Here is a 27,953-nt window from a genome sequence, read left to right on the forward strand (position 1 = left end):
TAGCCGTCTCCAATCTTCCTTTTATTTACACCATCCATTCACAGAAAAAAATTACATTCATTAAAAAATTGCTACTTGCAAAAATGTGTTTGTTTTTGCCTGAACAAGAATTTGTACAGAAAATGAAAAAAAAAGGATTCACATTGGAGGTGTTAGGGATCTGCTGTCAGTCACTGGTGGGTGCGAGGTGGAACACAAATCTCTGGCTTATCAACTCACGCCAACTTACAGACTACCATCAGCACTGTGCAACAACAGGCAGACAACGCTGGTGAGAACCTGTCCGTTATGGTAGCAGCAGAAAGGGATCAGACAGCAAGATTAGTGTTACACCTGAGGTGGGGCAGTGTCAAGGGCATTCAGCCAGGAGAGGACCCTGCCCAGCCGAGACCCACTCACGGGACGCACTCACTGTCTCGCTCACGGCAGCTTTTACCTTTTCAAAAGGTAAGGGGGGGAGGAAGTGGGGTGGAGAGTGAGGAAAAGGGAAGACAGAAAGGCCAGTGTTGCGGTTGGGGGAGTTAGCGGCTGACTCTGGGTCGCAGGCTGCTCACATCTTTGAACAGACGGCTGAGACAGACTGCGAAAGTCAAGGGTACGAGACACGAGGCAGTCTTTTAGAACGGCCGTAACTCTTGACGTGAAACTGTACTGGGAGTCATGTGCTTGGCTACTCCGTGTAACTGAGCACTGGGTAAATCGCAGTATGAACTAGCACGAGATTTCAAGTACCTTTCTGGTGTAAGCCGATGTACCTGTGCCAAGTTATTAGGCCTCGCTTCAAATTCCAAACCTCTCCTCCCAGGAAAACGGCTCACTTACCTGCAGGCTGCCACCAGGGGAGGCAGCAAGTGCTGTCACCGGAGCCACAAGGAGATTACAGAAAAGGAAAATCTTTGGCTTGTGGAAACCAGGTCAGAAAGACCAACCCATCTCGCTCTGTCTCAGCTGCTGCACAGAGCCCCCCTGCTTGGTAGTGCACGGTGAGGGAAGGAGCATGAGATGTCAATCCAGATGTTCACTCCCAGCAGGGGTTATTGGGTACAGACTCCACCTTGGGGGGAATGGAGGAAGGGCCAAAGAAGCAGAGCAGGTGGAGGTAAGGGGGCAAGGGAGCCTGCTCTCTTAAACCCCCCCCACCTTGGAGAGAACAAAGCGAGCACATAACGACACACCAAACGTTACCCGAACCCTTCTACAGATTAAAAAGTTGCCCTTGCCTTCTTGCTCTCCACGCTAAACATAAGGAAGAGGGCGGCGAGGAAGGAAGGGTGCCTGACGCTAACACCTGTCAGGAGGAACTGCACGCAAAAGATGCCTGGTCTCCCCGAAACGGGCGTCGTTTTCTTCAGGGGTAACATCACAACCGCACAATGGACACAAAACACCTCGCGGATTCGATACCGGTGCCTGGCTGTCTCTTCCTGCTCATCAGGGGCTGGGGATGGTGTTTTATGGCTGAGGGGCTTTAGAAAAAGGCAGGGTAAACAGAAATCGGTCCCTTTTTTTTCCCCAAGTATGTACATAGTTCACACGCCTTCGAGCCACCCCACCGGCTCGTCTCAGCTGTGTGGGTAATACTGACTGTAGTTCCATGGGTTCTGATATCCGTACGATCCATAAGGCTGCAACGAGAGAAAAAGACAATCGGAAAATTGGTGCAAGCCTCTGCCTACCGTGGAAAGCCCAGCCCAACCTTCATTTGCAACTAAATGCTCTCGACTGAGCCAGAAGGGCTCGAGCTATCGGTGAGACTCCAGCTGACACGGGGTGAAGAATCTGAGCGCTGCTGTACACTTTGCCCCATTGGACAAACTGTTGTTGCTGTTTTCACAGATTTGTTCCTCACTCGCTCCTGGGACGAGTGCATCACTGGCTGGGCCCAGTAATTACTGCCCGTCCCTAACTGCCCCCCCTGAGAAGGGGGTAGTGAGCTGCCTTCTTGAACAGCTACACCAGTCTGAGAGTGCACCTACACCGACTACGCCGCTCCAGAATTATGACCCAGCGACACTGAAGGAGTGGCCGATATATCCCCGAGTTGGATGGTGAGGGGCTCAGCAGGGGAATTGGCAGGGGGTGGTGCTCCTCTGCATCTGCTGCCCTGTTCCTCTCAGGGGGACACGGCTTTCAGAGATGTCAACAAAACAGAGTTTACCCTGGGAGAGGTGGGCAGGTAGAGAGCAGGCGACATTGTGGAGTGAGGGCTGGGACTGTGCACTGACAGGAGGAGAGACCATTGTCCACAGACATATTCAGACTGACCAGAAGGGCTCCTGTTTGCTGCCTGAAGGAGCAGTGTGTGTGTCGAGGGGACAGGGAAATTCTGGGGGGGGGGGGGGGGGGGGGGGGGGGGGGGATGAGGGGGTGGACAGATAGAGCCGTACCTGATACCATGCGCTGTAGTTGTATGCTGCCTGGCTGCTGGTCACATCGCCACTCATGAGGGCAGTGGAGCTGGTGCTGGTCGTGGCAGTGCTTGCTGTGCTGATTGTGGAGGCATCATCCATCCTCGCTCGCTTCTCCTCGAGTTCCTCAGTGCTGCACAGCCAAGGGTCACATCATCAACAAACACATCAGTGTTCTCAGGGAGAGGGTCAGTGGCAGACTCCTGTCCGTGAAGGGATGACTCATGGCCTTGGAGATCTTGGCCACTTTGTGCCCGCGTGAACCCACACCCCCATTCCCCACCAACCTGCACCCCAGTGTGTACAACTGGAGGGGTTTACCTCTTATACGCAGAGAAGGGGCCTTCTGCACAAAATCCAGGTCCAGCAGGGCTTACACTGGGCCCGGGGGGGGGGGGCAGGTGCTGTTGGAAGGACCAGGGGCCCTTCCCTGAGGGAGCACTGCACTGGGAGGACCAGAGACCCCGAGGACCAGGGCTCAGTCAAGAGGCTGGAGTCTGGAGGACTGATTCTGCATTTGATACCTCAACCAATATTAAAAGGAGACAATTTGATCAACGCAGATTTAGCAGGATATGGTAAATACACTGTTGTCTGCAAGGGGCAGGGACGCGATGCCTTCAGGAACACCAGAAGTGAGCACTGTCCTTTCATGCTCAACTCAATGGGATCTGGGCACTCTCTGCCAACTCTTGGAAGGCTGACTGCTCCCTCACATTGCAAACAGATAGTAGGCCAGGAGCAGTGAGTGACACTCTGCAAAGGCAGCGAAATCAAACAATCAGCTAGCACTCACCCGTTCTCAGCTGCTCGCTTCTTACTGGAGTTCTGCTTGAGGAGTTTCTGATGCTCATCATAAGCGTGTAACAAACTGTAGTTGGGATTGGGGGGTGGGAAGGGAGATGGGGATGGGGAGGAGAACAAACACATGGGACACTAAATCAGGCTCCGACAATGGGATACAGCAGGCACACACCACCTCAGGTTGCAGCCTGTAGCTAGTGAAGGGGCTAAATCACTCACCGCTTCCGAGAGAGAAGCTGAAATGGTTGTTTAATAGTCTCCAACCTCAGATCCCCAGTTGTTAACAGCCCAGCTCTTTCTAATCTTGGCTGAAAGTAGCAGGCATCACCAGCCCGCAGAGCAGAAAAAGGGCTGACTTCTGACAGTACAGCCAGGCGGATATTCACAGGGGTCCTGGTATGGTAGACAGGAAGGGAACCACTGTGAGTGCCCTCTCACAATAAAGGATCCAGTCTGAATGGGACACCCTTCACACTTGAAAGACCCAATGCACTCAATATTAAAGAACACAGTCACACCCAGTCATATTAACACAGGGGCACCTCGAATATCCAAACGAGGTGGGTGGGTACTATTTCGTTTGCATAATCGATTATTCGGTGAATTAATTAAATGCCTTTCCTCTGGGGCTTGGAGTTTTAAAAGTCTGCTCCCCATTTAGGTGATGAGACACACGAGTCCCCAACCCCATTTCCCTACCTGCCTCTCCCAACCCCATTCAACATTGCTCTCTCCACCCCCGCCCCTCCACCCCCACCCCTCTCCTGGGCAGCTGGACTGTACACCAACAAGACTGCTGCAGCTGCCTGTGTGGGGTCAGTCTCCAAATAGCATGCGCGCGCACACACACCACTTTTTACTGCAACTTTTGACAGGTTCCACTCTGCCCTGTACAAGGCAACGTTAGAGAGATTATCTGGGGAAGGGGGGGTGGGGCTAAGGGTACACCCCTCTGCAGAACTGCAGGGAATGTGTGTGTGTGTTGGGCGGGGGGAAAGAGAGGGGGGAGAGAGAGTGGAAGGTCAGTCATTTGGAAACGGTGCCTGTTTAATCACTGTAAACAAAAGACGCGATCAGTGTTGGAAACACGTCTTTGATGTTTCTATCGGGACTTCGAGATCTCCTTTGGATAATCGAAGTTCCTCTGTACGCCAGTCAAACGGAAGGGTAGGGAGCCGAAATGGAAGGGGGAATGGTTTGGAGTACTGGTGAGGGGGATTAAGTATTCCAATCAGCCTGAGACGGAAAGTGTGTGGGCTGGCAGTGAGACACTCAATTGTCAGTGTGGGCAATGACTGATCCACAATCTAGCATCCAGCACAGATAGGGCTATCTGCATCCTGCTGGAGTCCTGCTCCCAGCCTCTTTATCCCCCTCCACTGGCCTTTGACTGTCTGATATTGATGCCCCCCACCACCCTTCTGGTCTTCCCATTCTGAGTGGAAATATTCTCCTATGCTTTCAGAATTGGAGATATTCCGGAGTGCAGGAGGCGCAGCATGTCCGACAGCACAAAGATTTCGCGCCCCCCCCCCCCGCCACCACCAATACCAAACGGTGACACCCACCTCTGTACGTTGCAGCCAAAATCCTCCAGGAACTCGACTCTCCGCTGGGAGAAGACAATTTTGGTTTCGAGGGGGAGAGAGCTGACCAGCACTTGCTCGAAGCAGCCCAAGATGTTGCCCTCGTTCACGCGGATGTCACTGCTGAACTCCAGCTCCAACAGGTTGAGGTACAGCTTGGGGTTGTCCTGCTGAGGCCAAAGGCTCTGCATCAGAGGGAGGCAGCTACTGCAAAACTATCACCTCCCCACCCCCTCCCCCCCAAAAAACTCACGGAGAAACATACAAGGCATTCCCCCTCCTCCACCACACACACACAGAGACCGAAAACGTGCTAAAATACACTGCTAAGGTGGCTACCACCTCACGCCAGCCTGCATGGAGAAAGTCCATTCAACAACAGCACAGGCAGACTGTCCCCAACTGGACAGCCAGCTCCCAAGGAGCTGACACTTTGGTGGAAACCACCAGAAATTTGATCCCCAGGGACACTTTGCTCTCCTTAACCTGGAACTGGGAGAGATGGATTCTAGCCGCCAGTGCCAGCTGGTGTAGGAGCTTCAGAGTTTAGCGTGCAGCACCTCAACCCCTCGAGCCAGGCCCAGTATACCTTCATCCAACTTGCAAAAATAAAAACCCCTCTAAATGCAGCTTTGGCCTATTATTCCAGTTTGGGAATTGGAGTATTTCTCCAGTACAGGAGATGGGACACTACATTACAATTGCTATCTATTATCTTATTTCTTTATTTTTCTACTTACTTTAGGAAGGTAATGCTTAAATTATTCAAACTTAGGTACAAAGTGTTAAAAGAAACAAAGTGTTCAGGCACCTTTGTACTAAGATGGCACCAGGTCTGGCAACATTATACACTTTGCACTGTACTCCTGAACAAGAGTAAACATGACAGTAAAATCTAAAACCTTAAAAGGATGGGCATGGGAATCCACCTGCAATCCAGTCACAACAGCATCAAGTGACCGGAACAGGAAGACAGCTTCGACAGGTGTTCCGGACCGGAAAACACGGTTCCACTTTAATGTGCAACGTGTCAGGAAATAAACACAGTCGATGGTCTGAAACCTGCAGAGTCAGCATTTCAATGTTAGTGTTTTAAATACTCAGTGGAAGCCCTTGTTATTGCATAAGCAGTCCCTGGGATAGATGCTGAACAACATTTCCCTTCACAGATCTTATCAGGAGTAACAGGGTCACTCCTGTTAACTGGATGTCCTGTAACAGTGGGAGCGGTTGCAATTATTTGTAAATGGCACTTGGCTGATACAGGAATTTCGCAGTAGATTTGTTGGTTGGATGTGGGGGTCACTGGCTAGGCCAGCATTTATTGTCCACATCACCGTGGGTTTGGAGTCACCGGTGGGTTAAACCAGGCAAGGACTTCAGATTTCCTTCCCGAGAGGACATCAGTGAACCAGATGGGTTCTTCCAACAATTGACAATGTTTTCACAGTCACCATTAGGTTAGCCTTTTGTTTTGATGGATTCACATTTCACCATCTCTCTGATGGGACTCAAACTCAAATCTCCAGCCAGAACATCAGCCCGGGGCCCTGAATTACTAGCCAGTGTTAGTATTATGACACCACTGCTTCCCCCAAGTGTTATACATCAACGTGCAGTGCTCAAAGCAGCAGTGGGGCTGGCCACAAACACAGCTCTCAGAAATTCAGCTACTCACCACCCACTGGGTAAAATAAAAACCTGTTTCTGCTGACTATATGCCCTCCACCAGTTCTTCAGTCGTTAATCTTCAACCGGGGCCCAACTTTACTCAGTTCCCCGGTCGAAATCTCTCTCGTGATCTGGAGGAACTCTGCCGACTTCTACCTAACCAGCTTCAATTAAATCAGCTTCAGTTTGCTTCTGTATCTCCTTCGACAAGCTAACGAAGCTGCCCACTTGGGCCACATGGAGGTAATGGGCATGATACTGTGCAACGCAATTACCACAGAAGAAAAACTTGCATTTGTATAGTGCCTTCTATCAACCTGGGACATCCGTGAGTACTTCCACAATTAACGAAGCTCTCTGCTTCCCCCACCTTTTGAAAAGGAGCTCCAAAGACTCACATGCCACTGTCTCTCGCTTTAAACAGGGGATCTCCTTATTTTTCAAGAGTAACGGTTAGACTTGGGTTCTTCCAAAGGAGGAAGCATCCCTGTGACATCCTGACAGAGCACCAACTAAGAACGTTCCTCAAACTGAAGTAATAAAGGCAGCAAGCTTTCAAAAGGGAATTCAATAGATGGTTGGAAGAGAATAAACTTGAGAAGCTAGGGGAAGCAACAGGGGAGCGAGACTAATTGAATAAGTCATGCAGAGAGCTAGCACAGGTATGATGGGGTGAAGAGCCTCATTTTGTGATGTACCATGATAGGAATCATCACTTTGGAACACAGCATCTATCCGAACCAACCTCTCCCCATCTCCCTCACCTTGTCTCCCTCGATAGCCTCCAGCAGCACCTTCCGGGCCTTTGCCATGTTCTTCTGGACTTTCAGGAGTTGCCGGGCTAGCTTGATGGAGAAGAAGGAGGCCAGGGTGGTGCCCCTGTGCTGTTCAATGGCCTCACGCAGGAGTTCTTCTGCCCGGTCCAGGTGCCCGCAGCGACGCTCCAGGCTCACGCGCCGCAGCAGCACCATGGCCAGCCCTGGCACTACCATCTGGAAGGACTTGAGGATTCGGCGGGCTTCCTCCAGGTCACCTAGGGCAGAATTCCGTATCAGTCAGGGAGGGCTGAAGGAAAATGGCAAGATACAGCTGATGCACAAACCAGCTTCCAGCAGAGGCAGAAGCGTGTCACATTTCTGAGGGGGCCTCCCCATTGTCAAGCCCATCAAGCCCTTTCTCCAGCTGTACAGCAAGTCAGTATTGTGGAGTATCAGAGAGACTTTGTAAACTTCCTTCTCCTTGCATTTTAAATTTCACACAGCACCCCCCACAATCCTCACTCGTATCACCTTCACCCTCCTTGTAATCCCCACATAACAGACCGGTCACCCCTTCCCACTCGGACCTCTATACACCTTCCCCGTTAAACATGAGAAGCTGGGTCCGAGCTTGACATGTTGAGAGCTCTCTGTGACAGCCACCTGGGCCTTGACTGCTCACCCAGCTGACGCCCACCGAAGCTGCTCACCGGTTGCTAGCCTGGCCTCGTACCCACCCCTTGGTGAGAGCTGCGGTTCTGAACAGGTGAATCCCGCTCACAGCGGCTGCCCCTCAGTTGCTTCAGCCAACTCAGGGACAATACCAAACACCTTGCAAACAGCGAGCCTGGTTGACAAGCTCCCCTAAGGTCAGGCAGGCCATTAACTCCCGTGATTGAAAAAACAAAAGGGCCACTGGTCTCGAGAATCCAAGATGGGTTCTCTCGTCTTGTCTGCAGCAGGTTGAGACATTCATTTTGTGTGATTCACCCGTTTCTAGCCCAGCGGTCAACCGCCACAGATCGCGGGTTTGCCTCAGAAAGGACTTTGCAACAGCACGGCCTGACTCGAAACTGTGCAACAAATCGAGGTGGAACTGTTTGGACATAGTGTGCACTGAAGCAAACGGACTCCCTGAACTGTTATTAAAAGAGACACAATGGCCTCGTGTTAATCTTTTTTTTTTGCTGAACTCACATCCTGCGTAATGCTAAACAACACATGCCTCTGGATTTATGGTTCCTGTCTCCATTCTGGAGTGCCTGCCAGTTCAGCTCCGTTCACTTGATTAACTACTCTCACTTTGTCTGGTTGGCTCTCAAAGTTCAATCCCATGACTGTAACCCTCCCCCACACATACCAACACTGAAACGGTGATTAACAGAGCTCCCTGAACAGACCTTCTTACCAGGACGGGTTGAGTACAATGAGCTTATATTCAAATCAGAGTGAGGTGATTACATCAGATTATGAAGTATGCTCGACAGGAGGGAGGATGGAGAGGGTGCATCTTCCTCCTTTTCCCCCGACTGGAGGGTCTACAAATAGGAGGGGGCTCAGAATGAGGAGCTGTCAGTTTGAGGAAGAATTGCTTCACTTAGAGGCTTCCGAATCTTTGGAATTCCTTACCCGAGAGACAGCTGTGGCAGTGTAAACTGGCGGGGGTGACATCCATTGGGGGCAAAATGGTCAAATGACTAAATTATGCAGATAGATTGCATCGGTTAGGCTTGTATCCTCTCCAGATGTACATGATGAATGGATGAAATAATTGCCCCAGTACGATTTCACTGAACCGAGGCACAGGGAAGCCATTCGGCCCATGGTGACCATACTAGGTTTCTGCACGTTTGAATTTAGAGCCAAACTCTTGGCTTCAGCCTCACCAACCCTGCCCACTGTCATAACCATTCAAAGCCCCCTTGAATGGCTCAGCTTAACCTGCCTCCTCTACACTTCCAAACCCTACCCACTCACTGCGTGAAAAACAGACACTTTCTTCACCATACGTACTTCTTCTGCACAACACGTTTGAACTGTGCCCCACGGTTCATGACCATTTTATTCCCCTCCAGCCCACTGTCCAGACTTCTATCAAATCCCCTCCCTAGAGACAACAGTCCCAATTTCCCAATCTACCCTCAAACCTCTTCCATACTCTCTCCAGGGTGTTAACGTTCATCTGATACGATGTGGCACACCACTCTGGCCTTGGTCCAAACAGTCTTGTATAAGCTCATCATAACCTCCCTGCTGTTGTATGCGATGCTTATATTAACCAGCCTGATATACTGTGTGTGTAAATACCAGCTCTCTCATTCCACTATCTTTAATGACTTCTGTAGATTTACAGCGCACACTGTGTACAGTAGCTATTTCACAGTCACCTTCTTACTCTGTTGTGGGACCTTGACATTGTCGACAGAGCAAGTATTTGCCACCCATCCCTAATTGCCCCTTGAATGGAGCTATTTGCTCAGCCATTTCAGATGGCGGTTAAGAGTTGACCATATTCCCGAGAGTCAGGAGTCACAGGTAGGCCAGACCAGTTCCCGGCAGCAGATTTCTTTCTTCAGAGGAGATCAGTAAAGGAAGCAGGATTTTATAACATTGGAGGAAAGTTTCATGGTTACCCTCAGAGACTAACTAAACTCAACCACAGATTAATAGCTGTTTAAATCTGAACCAGAGTATTTAGACAGGCTTCTGTCTCTGCCAATAGGTAATAGGAGGGGGAGGGGGAGGTATTTTTAAGAGTCAAAGTTACAAATCACACAACACCAGATTATAGTCCAACAGGTTTAATTGGAAGCACTGGCTTTCGAAGCGCTGCTCCTTCATCAGGTGGTCGGAGCAGCGCTCCGAAAGCTAGTGCTTCCAAATAAACCTGTTGGACTATAACCTGGTGTTGTGTGATTTATAACTTTGTACACCCCCGTCCAACACCGGCATCTCCAAATCATGACTACTATCGACATTTTTAACAGTCAGAGATGTACAGCACAGAAACAGACCCTTCGGTCCAACTCGTCCATGCCGACCGGATATTCTAAAATCAATCTCGTCCCATTTGCCAGAACCCGGCTCATATCCCTCTACGCCCTTCCTATTCACATACCCATCTAGGTGCCTTTTAAATATTGTCATTGAACCAGCTTCCACCACTTCCCCTGGCAGCTCATTCCATACATTTTGGTGAGTAACATACCCCCTAGGTCCCTTTCCCCCTCCCCTCACCTTAAACCTACACCCTCTAGTTTTGGACTCCCCTGACCCCGGGAAAAGACCTTGTTGGCTAATCATCCTATTTGTTCCCCCCCCCCCACCAAGCTCACGATTTTATAAACCTCTATAAAGGTCACCTCCGATGCTCCTGGGAAACAGCCCCAGCCTTACGCAGCCTCTCCTCACAACGCTGGCACCGGGGAGCGACCGGCTGGGTCCTCACCTTGCTGTTCCTCAAAGGCGGCCCACAGCAGGTGCAGGGTGGGCTTCTTGGGCAGGTGGACCATGCAGGCCCTCTGGAAAACGTTGCGGACTCCCTCGACGCTGTGGTTCTCCAGGTATTTGGCATACTGCAGGCAGAAGGAAGTCGGAAAGGGGATGAAGGCAAACAAGATCGACTGCTCCGACGCGCTGGGCGCCGGTGTTAAAAAATAAAAAGGCATCATGGTACAGCTTATTGAGAACTGGAGGGGGCACTCACAGTGATAACACGCTTATACATTTCTTCAGCAATCCCTTAACTTCTTTAGTTTGAAGCAACACGTGCAGATAAAACAGCAATGGAATTAAAAGATTATGTTAGAAGTCAGATCATCAAAGTAAAATGTGAAATTTTTTTTTGTTGGAACGCTTGCAAAAACAAAAAAAATAAACCAACAAACACAAAACTTCAAAAAGGAACAAAAAAACACAAGCTGCCGATCGAGTAAGATCTGCAGAACAGCCGGGGGGGTGACCCCCCCGGGTGCAAGCTTCTGAGAAAAGGGGCTTCACCTTGATCCAGAAGTCCTCGTACAGAGCACAGGCGATCATACAGCGCTCGAACAATACCAGAACCCGCTCATTAGTGCCACTGGCAATCTCAAAATCCAGGTAGTCCTTCCAGTTTTTCAGCTGCACTCTCTCAAGGGGCTTGACGTGGAAGTATGGCCGCTTAATCTGAGGGCAGGGCGACAGAATAACCAGCAGCAGATGAGGGAACAGAAAACTCCACACTCTCCCAATTCTAGCCTCATGCACATTCCCCCTTCCTTAAACTATTCCAACCAAACGTAATTTATGCAGATTCTTCAGGGTTGATATATTTTCTGAACAATTCTTAGGCCCCGCCCTTCAAAGGGGGGCAGAGACGCGGGCAAGCAGAGACGGGCGGGCAGGCAGAGACAGACAGACAGGCAGGCAGAGACAGACAGACAGACGGTCGGGTGGGCAGAGACAGAGGGAGACAGACAGGCAGACGGGCGGGTAGAGAGTTGATTCTCCAAAATGAACATTGCCCACCCTGGAAGCACAGAGCATTGTCAATCTGAGCGAGGGTGAGCAAGTTACACACCGGGCAGTGGGTGCATCCTTACCGCCTCCTCAAAATTCCACCTCTTGCTAACTTCCTCCTCATTCAGCAGGTACATCTCATGCCGAGTGGCTGCCAGGTGGGCTCGGATCTTCTCCAGCTCGGTGTCGGCCTGGGAGGGAAGGTTATAGTGATAGGAAACTGGTCAGTGAAATTAGGGCTGCAAAATGGCAGACCTGTAAATAAACCTGAGAAAGAACCCTCCCCCCTACCCATGCAACACCAAGGCCACTCGGTCTGGTTTCTGCTAAAGCAGCAGCTCACAGGAAGGTGAGGGGGGGAACCGAGTCAAACACAGAGTGAGGAAAGTTGATGATCACAGCACTGTCCCTGGGTCAGGATGAGCAGGAGCTACTAACATTCCTGTGGCATGCTGCAAGCCTTTAAACCTATGGAGCAACACTGTGTCTCAAGGAGGACAAGTCTTGCTGGACTACGATCCAGAGAGCGTCAACCCATCGCCCAAGTGACAACTCCCCATCCCTGGACTCCTTGTCAACTGTCAGCTACGACTCTGCCATCACCGACTCTGCCATCACCACACATTCCAGCAACAAGTACCTGCAGCAGATCTGCAATCACCATCGGCTCATTCTGCCCACAACCTCGGGTTTGATCACAAAGGACTGACATACCAGCTTCATGAGCTTGGGAAACGGGACAAGTCACGTAAATGAACCTCCAGTGAGGAAAAACAAATTTGAACGGGTCACCTTCTCCTCGTCGGTGGTCCCCACACCGGGCGGAGGGTCGTCTCCAGGGGGCCCCTCGTCGCACTCCGTTTCAGCTGCCGCCAGGTTGCTCACGACCTCTGACCTCAGTCTGAGGAACTCATCAGTGGACAGGATGTCCTTCGGCGAGTAGCTCTGCACATGGTCCTTAAACCTGCATGACAGTCAAGAGACCCGGAGTTAGAGACAGCCTCTGGTTTGGGTAAAACCATCGCTGCGTGAGGTCTGGACCACAGGCAGGAGGGAACAGTTCCCCTCCAACTTCACTATCCTGCTGCCTAGCATCCTAACTTGCACAGAGTCCCATTTATTGTCGCTCCTTGCATGCACTGACTCACAAGAGCTCCCGGTCCGACAACACTTCAATGCTAAAATGCTTAGTTACGCCCTCATCTCTCCCTACCTCTGCAACTCCTCCACAGCCTACCACCCCCCCCCCCCGGAGATCTCTGCTCTCCTTTAATTCCAGTCTTGTGAACACCCAACAGGCTGGTTTGAACAGCTCTATTAGTGGCTGCGCCTTCAGCTGCTCACAGCCCCTGAACTCTGGAATTTCCTAAACCTCCGTGCCTCCTCCTTCCACTCATGACAGTCCCAAACACTGACCTCTTTGACCTTGTCTGAAGTCATCCATCCCCAACATCTCACATGTCAAATGTTGATTTGTTTGATAACTATCCTTGGGATCAAGGCTCAGGATGCTTTACTGTGCTAAAACACTGCGTTTTAGCACAGTAGGCATCAGGCCTGGGATGTGCGGCTAGCATTCTCCCCTACCTTGGCACAGCCTACTGTTCCTGTACCGTGAACTAATTACCAATATCCTTTGGGGGATGGAACTGGATGTCCTGAAGCAGACTGGGTCTCCATGGGAGACATGACACTAATTTGCTGCTGCAACAGCAGATCTTTAACAAATATCTTGCTGCCCCAGCCGACGTGAGCAACTGTGGACAAACAACTTCCGGCCTCATCTCGTTTGCGACTGCTTGTTTGATTTGGAACCAGGGAGAGGATGCATTGCTGCTACACAAGTGAACTGGACCAGTTATCAGCAGGGTTGCAAATCAACTTGGACACAATTGCACACTTACAAACAATTCAGGGTTAATGGCAACTTCCGGTCTAGTTTCAGTTGTAAACTGGGCAGTGGGTCAGAGGAGAATTGCCCACTTCTGATTGCCTCTGGATTTTAAACTTGGTTTCACATCTCTCCCAGGAAACCTCCACTACCAGGTGACGGGAAGAGTTCCAAGTGTGGTGCACAGAACATGGCGTTTGCTTGGGATGGGGTGGATGGTGAAGAGGGTCTTTTCCTGTTGGTCACTGGCTCCCAAACTGACACAGCGAATCCAGGGAGCGTCCTCTCTTTAACCAAAAAAGAAAAACGCATTTATGCAACACAGGCATCGCTGGCAAAGCCAACAGGCCCCCAACCATCTCCAACTAAGGAGAAAGTTCAGAGCAGAGAGTCTGTGGAACACACACACTTACAGGGAGTGGTTGAGGTGAAAGATGTTGATGTATTTAAGGAGAAAGCTGGATAAACATAGAAGGGAAAAGGGAGACAGAGGGGAGGAGTAGGAGGCGGCCTGTGTGAAGCAGAAACACGGATGTTTCCTGGTTTCTGTGCTGGACACCACTCGGGTTACCGAATCAATGGTGAGCATAATTTACAACACTGTGCATTAATCGTGCAAGAGCCCTTCCTTTACTTACTTCTCAAAGTGGTGACTGTACAATTGCGTAGGTATTGATAGCACCCGGTCATAAATGGCAGTTACAGCCTTCAGCTGACCCTGCTCCTTCTCCCAGTTCACATATAGATCCCAGAGCCGGTCAGAACGGAAGTCTGTGCCGGCTGCAGCCAACGCCATTTCAAACACACTGCAAATAAATACATAAATAAATAAACAAACAGCCCAAGGGGATCCATCAACAGTCCAAAGCAGTGCAGGCTACAGAGAGGCCAATAAATATGAATCTTGATTAGGAGCATTACATCAAGAACACCCTACCCACCATCTCAATGACTGTTTCCACTGTTGCTCAGGGGCATCACTCTACTGTAGCCTTTCAGATGAGACATTAAACTGAGGTCCCATATGGGTGGGTGCAAAGGTTCCCACAGGCACTGGTAGAAGAGCAGCTGGTGCCTGCGTGTGTGCGCACACGTGCATGGTTCAGTGTGCATGTGAGTATGTGTGCATACGCGTGCATGGGTCTGTGTGTATGTATGCAAGTCTGCGCGGTTGTGTCCGTGCACGGAGAGGGAGGATTCTACCCGGTGTCCCGAGGCCAACATTTCTCCTGCAAGAGCTTGCTGTGTGCCAACTGCAGTGCCTCCAACATTACAACAGGGTCTTTACTTCAAAACGTCCTTCCATTGACGAGAAATTCAAGTCTTATTTCCTTTATTTATGCAGCTCCTGGAAAGGTGGTGACACAGCAGCCAATCGGTTGCTGCAAAGCTTGCTCAATCAGCACGGACAGGTTCATCGGTTTAGGATGGTGCCAAGGACAGCCGGAAGAATACTCCTGATCTTCACCCGTGAGCAAGCTGCATTTTCTCAGCACCTCATTGGAACGTCAGCTATGCCCACAGCCAGCAGCTCAAACCTATCAGCTCCTCAAGACAGGGGGAGTGCTGCTGGTCGACCTGGAGAAAGGTACCACAGCCCGCGGAAAGAGAGGCCAGCTGAATGAAGGTCGCGGCAGATGGGCCCAACTATTGTTGGACACAGAGACTTTCATCATGATGACAAGTTTCAAATCCTTGGGGAGCACAAACGCTGGCGTGTAGGCTCAGAGTACGACTGCTGCGCATTAAGATGGTAGTGAATGGCAGTGAATCAAATAGGATAACCGAGAAGGAGGGACACTTCTGGACGTGGAAACAGTGCCTGCCAGGTCGTAGCCACTTGCTGCCAAACAGGACCGCCTGCAGTTTGCTTCTTTGACCAAATGCTGCCATCCCTTATTTTCCGTTTGTTAAGCCGGGGTGGAATTTCCCACACCCAAAAGATTCTGTGATCTTACATGCCTGGCCTGCCTCTGCAATTCTGTGTGCTGCAACAACCTGGGCTCTCCGTGAAGCCTTGCTGAAAAACAAGGGGTTGAAATAACACCAGTTCAGTCAGAATCCAGCTTGCTCAGAAACAGACAACAACTCAGGTTTGGGCACCAGGCACAGACTCCCCCCCCCATCCCTGTCCACTTCAAGGTCAGATGACATGGGCTTACCTCCGGAGTTTAGCAGGAGTTTCAGGATTGGTAGCATCGAGGATCTCCTGTAGGAATGTGATGTAGTGAACCCAAAGATCGACACTGAGTGGGATGGACTGGAGTCCTCGCTGGTAAACCTGCAGCAGAAAAACAGCAAGCTGCAACCATCGGAATGTATCGGGAGAATTATGGTATGTTTCAGAGAACGTGGCTCTAGGCACAGTGAAGCATGAAAGGAGCTTTATTCGGTATATAACCCCATGCTGTCCCTGTCCTGCGTGTTTGATGGGAACAACAACAAGGGAGCTTTACTCTGTATCTAACAAATCCTGTACCTGACCTGGGACTTTAATGGGGACAGTGTTGAGAGCTTTTCTTACACTTTAAAAGGGTACAGAGAGCTGTACCTGTTCTTGGAGAGTTTGATGGGGACACAGTTGCAAGAAAGCTTTACTTTCTGTTTAAAATACTAGAGGGAGCATTAATCTGTATCAAACCTTGTGTATTAACTGTCCTGTGGGTGTTTGATTGAGACAGTGTCTCTATTCTGTAGCTAATGCTGTGCTGTCCCTGTCCTGGGAGTTTTTAATGGGAACAGTGTAGAGAAAATTCTACTTTCACTTTAAAAAGGAATGGAAGCAGCTTTTACTTTCAGTCGACAGAAGATTATTCTGTACCTTACTCTATGCTGCCCCTGTCCTGTGAGCGTTTAATGAGCAGAGCTTGTGCCAACGGTGAAGAAGCTCCACCATCCTGCAGCACGGATTTCCATTAACTTGGGAAGGTGGCAGTAATACAGTCATTAACGTAAAGAGAAGAGAGAGGAAGGAGCAGGATCAGGAAGAGATTATTCACACGGTGAATTGCTGGATCTTGGGGGTGCTCTGATACGGAGAGCTGTTCAGGCAGAAACCATCGCAGAGTGGACAGAGCAGACACTGGTGTTCTGGGTGAGTGAGAGGAGGGAGGATAAACAGTTTTCATACACACTCTCAATCTCTACTGTTTACTCTATGCTGACAAGCAAAAAGGACATCTGCTTCACAAGATGTGCATGGGCAATGATTTAACTTTTTGCAGACACAAGTTGGCAGCTGTCATCACATCCAAGCAGATGACTCGAGCTGTAATCTGACAGATAGTTTCCCTGGAATTTGCCTGTCAGCTGGATCGCCTCTCGATAGAATGCAAGCAACATTTATCAGCTTAAATAACCCAAAAGAAACAGCAGCCCCCGAAGCTCCCCACGTCAGTGCCCTCACCTCCTCTGCCTCTTTGGTGAACCCCAGGCGTTTCTCTATGTCGGCATATTTCTTCCAGTAGCCATAACAGTAGGGATAGCGGGCGAAGAACGCATCGAATGCCTTCCGCACGGCCCAGATGTGATTCTGAAAGAAGACCAGAATGAATAAGAGAGCAGCCCAGCCCTGCACCACGCCCCGAGACACACTACCTTACATTCCAGTCGGAGACATTGCCAAACCTGCTGAGCCAGGAGCTCTGGGATACACTGCTCTCGGCCTGCCTGCTCGGCTGGGATTCACGTCCATAGCCTCAGCAACTGAAGCAGGCAAGGGAGTGAGGGAGCACCAACTCTCTGGGGAAGCTACAAGAGCCAATGACAGTGGAACTGCAGAAGAGAAAGTCACCTGACCTTGGTGCCCCAGCCATTTTCCTGTGGGGACAGGCTCGGTGACTGAAGGCGGGGATGGAGATCACAAATCCCATTTGCCTTGGAATATTCCTGTCCTGAAGGGATGGAGGAGGACAGGTGGGCCCCAGATAAAAAATAGAGCGAGCAGTTAGGAACGTTGGCCAGGCTACCCATGGAAAACACTCTAATTTTCTTCAAAAATACAGTTGGGACTTTTCTACACCCACCTGATATAGCCAGAGTTTAAAGTCTCATTCGGAAACAGCAGCTCCGACAGTGCAGCACTCCCCTGGTGCTGGCCCTGGGGGCATCAGCTTAGATCATTTGGTCAAGTCCTTGATATTGGCTTTAACTCTACAACCAACTCAAGTGACTGCGCAAATAGTTACTGTCCCATAGTATTCCACCCTCCCACTGCTGATCACTCACTAATTAAGGAACCTCACTGAAAGAACAGCACAGATGCCCGTACATTTCTTCACCCCCTCCAGAAGCATCCTCTCCCATTCCTCTACCAACCCACCAACTGACTGCTCTCTCCCCTCGGCCAATGGTGTTTCCTTTTCTCCAACCCATTACAGATTCACACCCATTGACAGACACTCCCCTACCACTAAGCCATACAGCTCTGCCCTGACCCCATTGTGCATTTGATCAAGGACCCTAAAATATAGAAGCAGAAGTTGGCCATTGAGTCTGCTCCGCCATGTGATCATGGTTGATCTGTTTCTCAAACCTTTGCTCCTGCCATCTCCTGTTAACTATTGACCCTCTCGCTAATCGAGATCGTTTAGGCCTCAGTCCTAAGACATTCAATGACTTGGCCTCCACAGCCTTCTGCAGCAGTGATTTTCACAACCCCCTCTCCACCCCCCCCCCCCCACCTCCTCATTTGTTCAAAAAGGTTGCCCCTTTACTGTGAGGCTGTGCCCTTGGGTCCTCGCCTCTTCCACGAGAGAAAACAACTATTTCACACCCTCTATCCAGGCCCCTCAGTGTTCTGGAAGTTTCAATCAATCAGATTGCCCCCTCAGCCTTCTAAACCTCACCAAGTACAGACCCAGAGTCCTCAACCACGCCCCTCATTCCCGGGATCATTCTGGTGAGCTTCCTCTGGAACCTCGCCAAGGCCAGCATAAACGTCCTTCGAGAAGGAGCCCAAAATTGCTCATAACATTCAAAATGCAGCCTGACCAGAGCTTTCTACAGCTTCAGCAGTACATCCTTGCTTTTGTATTCTAGCCCTCTCAAAATGAACGCTAACATTGCATTTACCTTCCTAACTGCCAAATGAACCTGCACGTCAACTGGAAGAGAATCCTGAACCAGGACTCGCAAGTCCCTTGGTGCCTCAGATTTCTGAAGCTTTTCCCGATTTAGAAGACAGTCTACATCTCTATTGTTCTGACCGAAGTGCCTAACCTCACACATGCCCCACGCTGTATTCCACCTGCCACTTCATTGCCCACTCTCCTGGTCTGTCCTTCTGCAAAGCCGCCACTTCCCTAACACTACCCATCCTTCCACCCTTCTGTGCATTACCTCCAAAGTTAACAACAATGCCCTTAGTTTCTCTGTCCAGATTATTACCATATAATGTAAATATAGAATCCCTACAGCACAGAAAGAGGCGATTTGACCCATCAAGTCTGCAGTGAGCCCCGCCCCCACCTCCGAAGAGCATCCCATCCAAATCTTCATCCTGTAACCCACATTGGGTTTTTATCATGGCTAACCTACACATCCTAGGACACTATGGGATTTTTTTTTTAGCATGGCCAACTAACCTAACTTGCACATCTTTGGACTGAGAGGGGAAATTGGACCACCCAGAGGAAACCCTGCAGACATGAGGAGAATGTGCAAACCCCACACAGGCAGTCGCCTGAGGCTGAATTGAACCTGGGCCCCTGCTGCTGGGAAGCAGCAATGCTAACCACTGAGCTACCTCACCTTCCAATAGTCATGGTTCCAACACGGACTCCTGTGGAATTCCCACTAGTCACCTGCTGCCATCCTGAAAAATCCCCCTTTGTCCACACTCCCTGTCTTCTGTCAGTCAGTCAATCCTCTACTGATGCCAATATCTTGCCCCTAACATCATGGGCTCTTAATCTTATTCAGCAATCTCCTGTGTGGAACCTTGTCATGACACATCGCATTAGTTGGTAACCCATCCAGTCCCATCGCTTTCATTGTCCTGGATGAGAAATATCACCTCTCAACCTCTGTGGGTAACACAGTGACACAGCAGTTAGCACTGCTGCCTCCCAACGCCAGGGACCCGGGTTCAATTCCTGTTTGGGCAACTGTCTGTGTGGAGTTTGCACATTCTCCCCTGTGTCTATGTGGGTTTCCTCTGGGTGCTCCGGTTTTCTCTCACAAATCCAAAGATGTGCAGGTTAGAGTGGATTAGCCATGGGAAATTGCCCATAGTGTTAGGTGCATTAGTCGGGGTAAATATAGGGTAGGGAAATGGGTCGGGCTGGATTACTCTCCGTAGGGTCAGTGTGGACTTGTTGGGCTAAATGGCCTGTTTCCAAACGGTCAGGAATCAAATCTAAGAACACCCTCTACCTCCTCCAGATGACTCCAACCTCAGAGAGAGCACCTTCATCCCACATCCTTACCACCTATTTCCACCTCCAATGAAGATTATGTTGTCTTTGTTAATCCATATTACCTCTACACCACTGTTTCCCTTGCTGGCCCCCTGATTTCCTTCCCATACAACCTGCAACTCATCCTGGATGCCTCTGACCAAGACGCTAGACTGTGCCAAGACCCTGTCCCCGCCGTCACATCCCTTCACTGTCCTGCAGGCTCCTCATCAACCTCAAAATTCTCTAGTCCCTGACCCACGCAGTCTCCCCTCTGCAGCAGATTGTCAAAGTCTTTTCAACCCTGCTTTGCTTTGAATTCACTTCCCTCTGTTTGACGTTAAATCGGTAGCCACACTCACATCAGGTGAAATTATATCCACACCCTCACCAGCCCTGCTTCAGAACCGAGCGACAGTCGCAATCCAAACACCGCCTCTGATCCCCACTTGTTCTGGTGTCAAATCACTCTCGCACTTTAGAGCCCCACCCCACTGCACACAAGGCATCACATTACAGAAGTGTTGCTAAAAATATCAGTGTTGGGGAAAAAAAAACTACAGAAGAGAGACCCTTGTCCACTTGCTCTCTTAGTGAAACTGCTGGTGGGAGTTTATCACCAGGAGAAAAAAAGGCAAGTGATATAGAAGGCATGCTAGCACAGTAACACCTACACAACGACTGCCTTACCTCTTGTTCTACATATTGCAGGACATATGTCCATCCTGTAAAATCATATGGATTGTCCTCAACTATTTTCCAATACTTCTCAAAGTCGGTGGGGTACGGAGGGACACTGTCCTCAGTCTCTATGACTCCATAATCACCAGTGGCCTGCCCGTACGCATCCAGACAGGCAGTGGTGCTCTCCGTCGCCATATAGTCTGCAATGTCAGGATGGATCAGTTTGTCCATTGCGTGTTCTGGCCCATTGGTGCTCGCAGGGAGCAGGGTCACTGCCTCCAGCGCTGTCGCACTGCTCGAAGAGTCAGCTGCCAGTCGACTCAAAGCGTCCTGACCATGGTCTATGTTCGTGCACTCGGCAACCAGTGATTCCTCGGCTGTTTCCTTGTCCATACCCAGCCCGTCTATTTCCATCTCTGCCGCAGTGTCCTGGTCACTTGGTGGGTTGGGACTTGTAGCCAGCTCCCCAGAGGAGCTTTGAACACCAGACGGACGTGGGCTTTCAGCAGCCAGTTTCTCTACTTCATTTCGGTCACGTGGGCTGAGACTGTCAGCAGCTGTCTCCCCTACAGTGTCTGTATCACAGGGACCAGGGCTATCTGCAGTCATACCCCCTACCGTGTCTCCATCACAGGGACCTGGACTGTCAGCTGCTGACTCCCCAACAGTGTCCGTATCACATGGGCCAGGACTAGCTGCAGCTGTCTCCACGCCAGTGTCGGTGTCACAGGGACCAGGGCTACCTGCTGCTGTCTCCCTGACAGTGTCGGTATCACAGGGACCGGGACTACCTGCAGCTCCTTGTTCTATGGTGTCTGTGTCACAGGGGCCAGGACTGTCAGCAGCTGTGTCCCCCACAGGGTCCGTATCACAAGGACCAGGACTCCCTGCAGGGCCCTGCTGCATAGTGTCTGTATCACAGGGACCAGGGCTTTCAGCAGTAGTCTCGCCGACAGTGTCCCCATCACATGGACCAGGACTACCTGCAGCTGCCTGCTCTATACTGTCTGTATCACATGGGCCAGGACTGTCAGCAGCGGTCTCCTCCCTAATGGCCCCACCACTTGGGCCAGTGGAATCAGCTGCTGTGTCCAGTAGCCTGTCGATATTACAGGGAGCAGGACTGTCTGCTGCGGACTCCTCGCCAGTGTCACCATCACTCGGGCCGGTGGAGTCTGCGGCTGACTCCTCTCGTGTGTCGTGGGGTCCTGTGGAATCAGCTGCTGATTCTTCCCCAGAGTCTCCGTCACTAGGGCCAGTGGAGTCAGCTGCAGACTCCTCCCCGGTGTCAGCAGTGGAATCTGCCGCGAGCTCCTCTCCAGTGTCTCCGTCACTTGGTGCTGGAGTACCGGCTGCGGATTCTTCTCCAGTGTCCCCGTCACAGGGGCTTGGGCTGTCAGCAGAGGCCTCCTCCACCGCAGTCTCATCGACACGCAGGCCGAGAACCCGAGTGGACACATTCTGCGTAATGCACGGATTACTCCCACCGCAGCGGCTTTTGTTGAATAGTTTCTGCTCATCGCCTGCAAAACAAAAAAGGAAAACGTTAATGCTCACGGACTGAAAGCAGAGTCATCGAGTCGTACAGCATGGAAATAAACCTTCAGTCCAACTTGTCCATGCCAACTAGATATCCAAATTAGTATACTCCCATTTGCCAGCAATTGGCCCAAATTGCTCTAAACCCTTCCTATTCATGTAACCATCCAGATGACTTTTAAATGTTGTAATTATACCAGCCTTCACCACTTCCTCTAGCAGCTTATTCCATGTACGTACCACCCACTGTGTGAAAATGTTGCCCCATAGGTCCCTTTTATAGCTTTCCCCTCTCAACGTAAACCTATACCCTCTAACTTTGGGCTCCACTACCTGGGGAAAAAGACCATGGCTATTCACCCTATCCATGCTGCAAGGTCACCCCCTGAGCCTCTGACACTCCAGGCAAAACAGCTCCAGCCTCTCCCTATCGCCCAAATCCTCCAACTCTGGCAATATTCTCGGAAATCTTTTCTGACCCCTTTCAAGTTTCACAACACCTTTCCAACACCGATGTCCTGTGCAGCTACAACATCCCAACTCCTTTACTTCATGCACTGACCAATAAAAGAAAGCACACCAAATGCCTTCTTCACTATCCTATCTACCTGTGACTCCACTTTCAAGAAACTATGAACCTGCACTCCAAAGTCTCTTTGTTCAGCAACACTCCCTAGGACCTCACCATTAAGTGTATAAGTGTAGACTTGATTTGCCTTACCAAAGGCAACACCTCACATGTGTGTAAACAGCAGTGATAAATAGTCGTAAGCCTCAGTGCCAGATGGGTTAACGATAGTGAGAACAGGTTGAATGTGCAAAGAAAATATTCAGGATGCTCCATGCTGCCGACATAGAATGTTCAGTTCCAAAATCTACCATGGGAAAATAATGAAGTGACAACAACAATCGCTTGCGAACACCATCCGCTACGAATACCCACCGCTCGCCCCGACCCCCCTCCACCGCTCGTCCCCGCCTGCCCCCCTCACTGTGCCCCCTCCCCCCTCCACCACAGGAAATTGCAGAGACAGCATGGATTAAGTTCACGGAGGGATTTGAAAAGCAGGAGTTTTTAAAAGAAAGGAGTGCTTAACTTTGCACAAATGTAGGTCATCTTTCACAAGGGAGAATGATGCAGTGGGACTCAGCAAGTTAGGACACAAGCAACAGAGACTTAAGCTATGTTGAATCAAATTAAACATGAAGTGTAAACTAAAAATAGCACAACAACCCTACGTAGTCATTGTACTACAGCTGTCACACTTTATTACGGAAGATGTCACAATCAATCAGGATTTTATAGAAAGGCTGGTGAATGAAATTGAAAATAGGACCAGTTCCAAGCTGTGCAAATCCTGGGGAAGGTAGCTCAAGCCTTGAAGCAAGAAAACCAAGTTTTGCGGGATTATTCCAACATTTTTCACCTTCATGGAACCTCAGCCGGCAGAACATGCTGCAGTCTTTAAAGGCAAAGACTACACGGGAGGCTGATATCCCCTTAACACAAAAAGCTGAATTTATCACCTCAAAATAAGAGCTTTGGTGACACACTAATAACTCACAGAGCATCACCAGCATTATGGGGAAAACTGACAGCTTCACAGCAGCTTTCACGATGATCAAACACCACAGCATTTTATAATCAAATCAGTAAAGTACCTGAAAGTGAAGCTGGTTTTGAAACATAGGAACCTGGCATTCAGTTTGCACACAGACAGGCGCCAGAAGCAGCAAGGTGGTAACGACCAGATCATCATATTGCTTGTGGGACCAAATTGGCCCCTATCCATCATGGGACAACACTACACTTCCAAAAATAGTGACAGTGGGATCCTTCTCATCCACCTCAAATATGCAGGTGGAGCCTCCATCTAGCTCAAAAGGTGGCTCTTTTGATGGGAGAGCTCCCTTGGCACTGGCCCTCTGACACTGTCCATCGCCTCAGCACCGACTTCTTCCCAACCCTTCCAACAGGATTGCACCCCCTCAATGCTGCATCAGACCATTAGTTTCTTCTGCTCCTCCATAACAACTGTGAATGTAAACTGTGTGATTTATGTACATAGGAAAGTTATTTTTAAAAAATAAATCTAAGTTTGAGTTTGGTTTGAACCTGTGGATTTTCTGTGCCTGAAGTATATTATTAATTTCTAAGTATGCTGTAGCCACGATGGTTTATTTTAAAAATAGTTTTGAAGCCTAGCTTTAGAGTGAATAAGTTTGTACGGACTTTGTTTGTTTTGTGGCCCATCAAGGTAAATAATGAGGCTTTCAAGGTTGTTCTTCTGGAACTTGATTTTTAAGCTTAAGGGAATAACGTATGAGGGGACAAACTGAGTTTTGCACAAAAATTGATGATGCAATGTGGAGAAGGTAGATACAATCAAGGCATTCAGGAGGAAATTGAGGTGATTGGTAGAAGCAATGTTTACAGTCAAAGGGGAAAGGCAGGAGAATAGCATCAAGTCATTCTGAAGAGGCGTGTTACTGGACTCGATACATCCACTTTGTTTTCCTCTTTCTCCATAGGAGCTGCCAGACCTGCCGCATTTCTCCAGCATCGTCTTTTTTTTTTAAAAAAAACACAGTACTAAGCCATGATGCTCATTCAGAGCCAGTGTAGCCATGGTAGGCTGAATGGTGTCCTCCAACACCACAACAATTCTGTCACTATTTACAGCAGAAGGGTGACGGTGGGGGCGGGTGTTACATCTATTCACTTCTGTGGGCCTGTGAGGAGCGAGTTACACATGTGGGGCAGAGGTTAATCCCTGCTAATCAGGAGTAACTAGGAAGATTGATGAGGACAGAGCAGTAGTTGTGATCTATATGGACTTCAGTAAGGCGTTCGACAAGGTTCCCCATGGGAGACTGATTAGCAAAGTTAGATCTCACGGAATACAGAGAGAACTAGCCATTTGGATACAGAACTGGCTCAAAGGTAGAACACAGAGGGTGGTGGTGGAGGGTTGTTTTTCAGACTGGAGGCCTGTGACCAGTGGAGTGCCACAAGGATCAGTGCTGGGCCCTCTATTTTTTGTCATTTACATAAATGATTTGGATGCGAGCATAAGAGGTACAGTTAGTAAGTTTGCAGATGACACCAAAATTGAAGGTATAGTGGACAGAGAAGAGGGTTACCTCAGATTACAACAGGATCTAGACCAGACGGGCCAATGGGCTGAGAAGTGGCAGATGGAGTTTAGTTCAGAAAAATGCGAGGTGCTGCATTTTGGGAAAGCAAATCTTAGCAGGACTCATACACTTAATGGTAAGGTCCAAGGGAGTGTTGCTGAACAAAGAGACCTTGGAGTGCAGGTTCATAGCTCCTTGAAAGTGGAGTTGCAGGTAGATAGGATAGTGAAGAAGGTGTTTGGTATGCTTTCCTTTATTGGTCAGAGTATTGAGTACAAGAGTTGGGAGGTCATGTTGCGGCTGTACAGGACATTGGTAAGGCCACCGTTGGAGTATTGTGTGCAACTCTGGTCTCCTTCCTATCGGAAAGATGTTGTGAAACTTGAAAGGGTTCAGAAAAGATTTACAAAGATGTTGCCAGGGTTGGAGGATCTGAGTTACAGTGAGAGGCTGAACAGGCTGTTTTCCCTGGAGCGTCGGAGGCTGAGGGGTGACCTTATAGAGGTTTACAAAATTATGAGGGGCATGGAAAGGATAAATAGACAAAGTCTTTTCCCTGGGGTCGGGGAATCCAGAACTAGAGGGGCATAGGTTTAGGGTGAGAGGGGAAAGATATAAAAGAGACCTGAGGGGCAACTTTTTCACACAGAGGGTGGTACGAGCTGCCAGAGGATGTGATGGAGGCTGGTACAATTGCAACATTTAAGAGGTATTTGGATGGGTATATGAATAGGAAGGGTTTGGAGGGATATGGGCCAGGTGGGACTAGTTTGGGTCGGGATATCTGGTCAGCATGGACGGGTTGGACTGAAGGGTCTGTTTCATGCTGTACACCTCTATGATTCTATGAGGGAGTTACAGCTGTTTCCTTCTGTGCTGAGGGTAGTTCCAGACAATCCCTCCATGGGGGTGGGGGAATTAACACTTATTTATCATTATGCAGGTAGGAGTGAGTTACATCACTTTCCCTCTATATAGGTGGTATTCCTCAGTACTGGAGGAAAGGGGAGAGAGCTATATCTAATTCACTTGACTCAGAAGGTACTTACATCTATTTCCCTCTATGGTGGTGGGAGCGGTGGGGAAGATCAAGAAAGAAGGTGGTGTGTGTGTGTCAGTAGCATGGTAGTTATACAAATCCTTTTCCATTTGGGACAAGGGGCTGTAGTTACATGTATAGTCAGTCTGAGAGAGGTGGTATTTACACTATTCCCTTCTATGGGGGGGGGGCATCCAGCTATAGGAAAGACGCTGTGAAACTTAAAAAGGGCTCAGAAAAGAGTTATAAGAATGTTATCAGGGTTGAAGAGTTTGAGCTATAGGAAGGGACTGAATACCGTGGGGCTATTTTCCTTGGAGCATAAGGGGTGACCTGAAGGTAGTTTAAAAATCATGAAGGTCATGGCTATGGTTAATAGCCCAGGTCTTTTTGCCCAAGATAGGAAAGTTCCAAAACATGAGGGAATAAGTTTAAGGTGAGAGAGGAAAGATTTAAAAAGGGACCTAAGGGCCAACTTTTCACAGAGTGGTGCACAAATGGAACGAGCTGTCTGAGGAAGTGGAGGAGGCTGGTACGATTGCAACACTTAAAAAGCATCTACCAAATGGCCTGTTTCCATGATGTACAGCTCTACAACTCTATGCCCTTCTATTGAGGTGCAATTCGTTATGCCTATTTCCCTCAATATGGAGGAGGAAAAGGTTGCAGTTACACATGTTCCCCTCAATAAAGAAGAGGAAGGGGTTGCAGATAAAACTGTTCCCTCAGTTACTTGTGTTCCCCTCGCTATAAAGAGATTGCAGATACCTGTGTTCCCTTCGATTGTGAAGAAAAGGTTGCAGTTACATGTGCTGTCTTCTCTTGGGGAAGGTGGGGAGGTAGTTGACTTTGCTGTCTTCTCTTGGGGAAGGTGGGGAGGTAGTTGACTTTACTTCCGGGTTCCCATCCGGGTCTGCTTCCCCCTCCAAATCCCCCGCCACCCACCGGAGTCCGGCTCTACGCATGCGCAGATCGCTCCGCCGGCTGCTCCTCGCCGCCATTACGAACGACTTTCCCAGCCCGACTTCGGGGGCGATGGTAAAGGGGGAGAAAGGAGGCTGACACAGGAAGTGTCTCCGTCTCTTTCTCCTCCGACTGTATCCCGACGACCGAGCAGGCGTCCATCTTCTTCCCCCCCCCTTACCCTCCCCTCCCCCCCCCCCACCACACAACCCCCGCCCCTTCCACGGCGTCGGTGACAAATCTCTCGTATCCGCCATCCTTTGCCCCCACCCCCTGTCGCTTCTCCCCGGTCGATATCGGCGCCATTCGACCGCTCCGCTCGTTCTCTCGCCATCAGCGACAGGACCGCGATCACTCACCGCCCGATGGAGCGGATGCCGGCGGATTCCGCTCGGGCTCCAGCCACGGATTATCCACCGCCTCCATTACTCCTGTCACCATCGTCTGAGGCACCGGAACCGGAAACTGCTCTGACTGGGGGGAGGGGAGGAAAGGAGAAGTTTACTGCAGCTTCACTGAAGATCATTCCAATTTCAATTACAGGTATTCATTTTCCATGACTATGGACTTATCACCG

General features: G+C 49.8%; 1 protein-coding gene across 2 annotated transcripts; it reads right to left on the reverse strand.

Annotated features, from left to right (window-relative positions):
- Positions 1-27,850, reverse strand: LOC140457108 (pre-mRNA-processing factor 39-like). 2 transcript variants are annotated; one of them, XM_072551107.1, is made up of 15 exons: positions 27,285-27,429; positions 27,182-27,244; positions 20,704-22,220; positions 17,022-17,147; positions 15,778-15,896; positions 14,254-14,421; positions 12,517-12,688; positions 11,808-11,915; positions 11,227-11,391; positions 10,676-10,802; positions 7,234-7,502; positions 4,781-4,965; positions 3,205-3,279; positions 2,388-2,541; positions 1-1,625 (listed from the first exon to the last, which is right to left on the reverse strand). In XM_072551107.1, exons 1-15 carry the CDS (start codon positions 27,412-27,414, stop codon positions 1,563-1,565), a joined length of 3,441 nt encoding a protein of 1,146 aa, XP_072407208.1. In that variant the 5' UTR covers positions 27,415-27,429; the 3' UTR covers positions 1-1,562. The 2 variants fall into 2 exon arrangements, with proteins under 2 accessions (XP_072407208.1, XP_072407209.1); XM_072551108.1 differs by lacking the exons at positions 27,182-27,244; positions 27,285-27,429 and adding an exon at positions 27,736-27,850.
- Between the last annotated feature and the right edge of the window lie 103 nt (positions 27,851-27,953).

Source organism: Chiloscyllium punctatum, chromosome 31, assembly GCF_047496795.1.
Source record: "Chiloscyllium punctatum isolate Juve2018m chromosome 31, sChiPun1.3, whole genome shotgun sequence".
Taxonomy (NCBI): domain Eukaryota; kingdom Metazoa; phylum Chordata; class Chondrichthyes; order Orectolobiformes; family Hemiscylliidae; genus Chiloscyllium; species Chiloscyllium punctatum.

Excerpts from the sequence above, each read along its gene's own strand:
- LOC140457108 (XM_072551107.1), bottom strand. The coding sequence starts at position 27,414 with ATGGCGGCGAGGAGCAGCCGGCGGAGCGATCTGCGCATGCGTAGAGCC. Across the intron at positions 17,148-20,703 it reads TGCAATATGTAGAACAAGAG|AATCACATCTGGGCCGTGCG; the intron begins GTAAGGCAGTCG and ends GTCTTCTTTCAG. Across the intron at positions 4,966-7,233 it reads AGGCTATCGAGGGAGACAAG|GACAACCCCAAGCTGTACCT; the intron begins GTGAGGGAGATG and ends TGGCCTCAGCAG.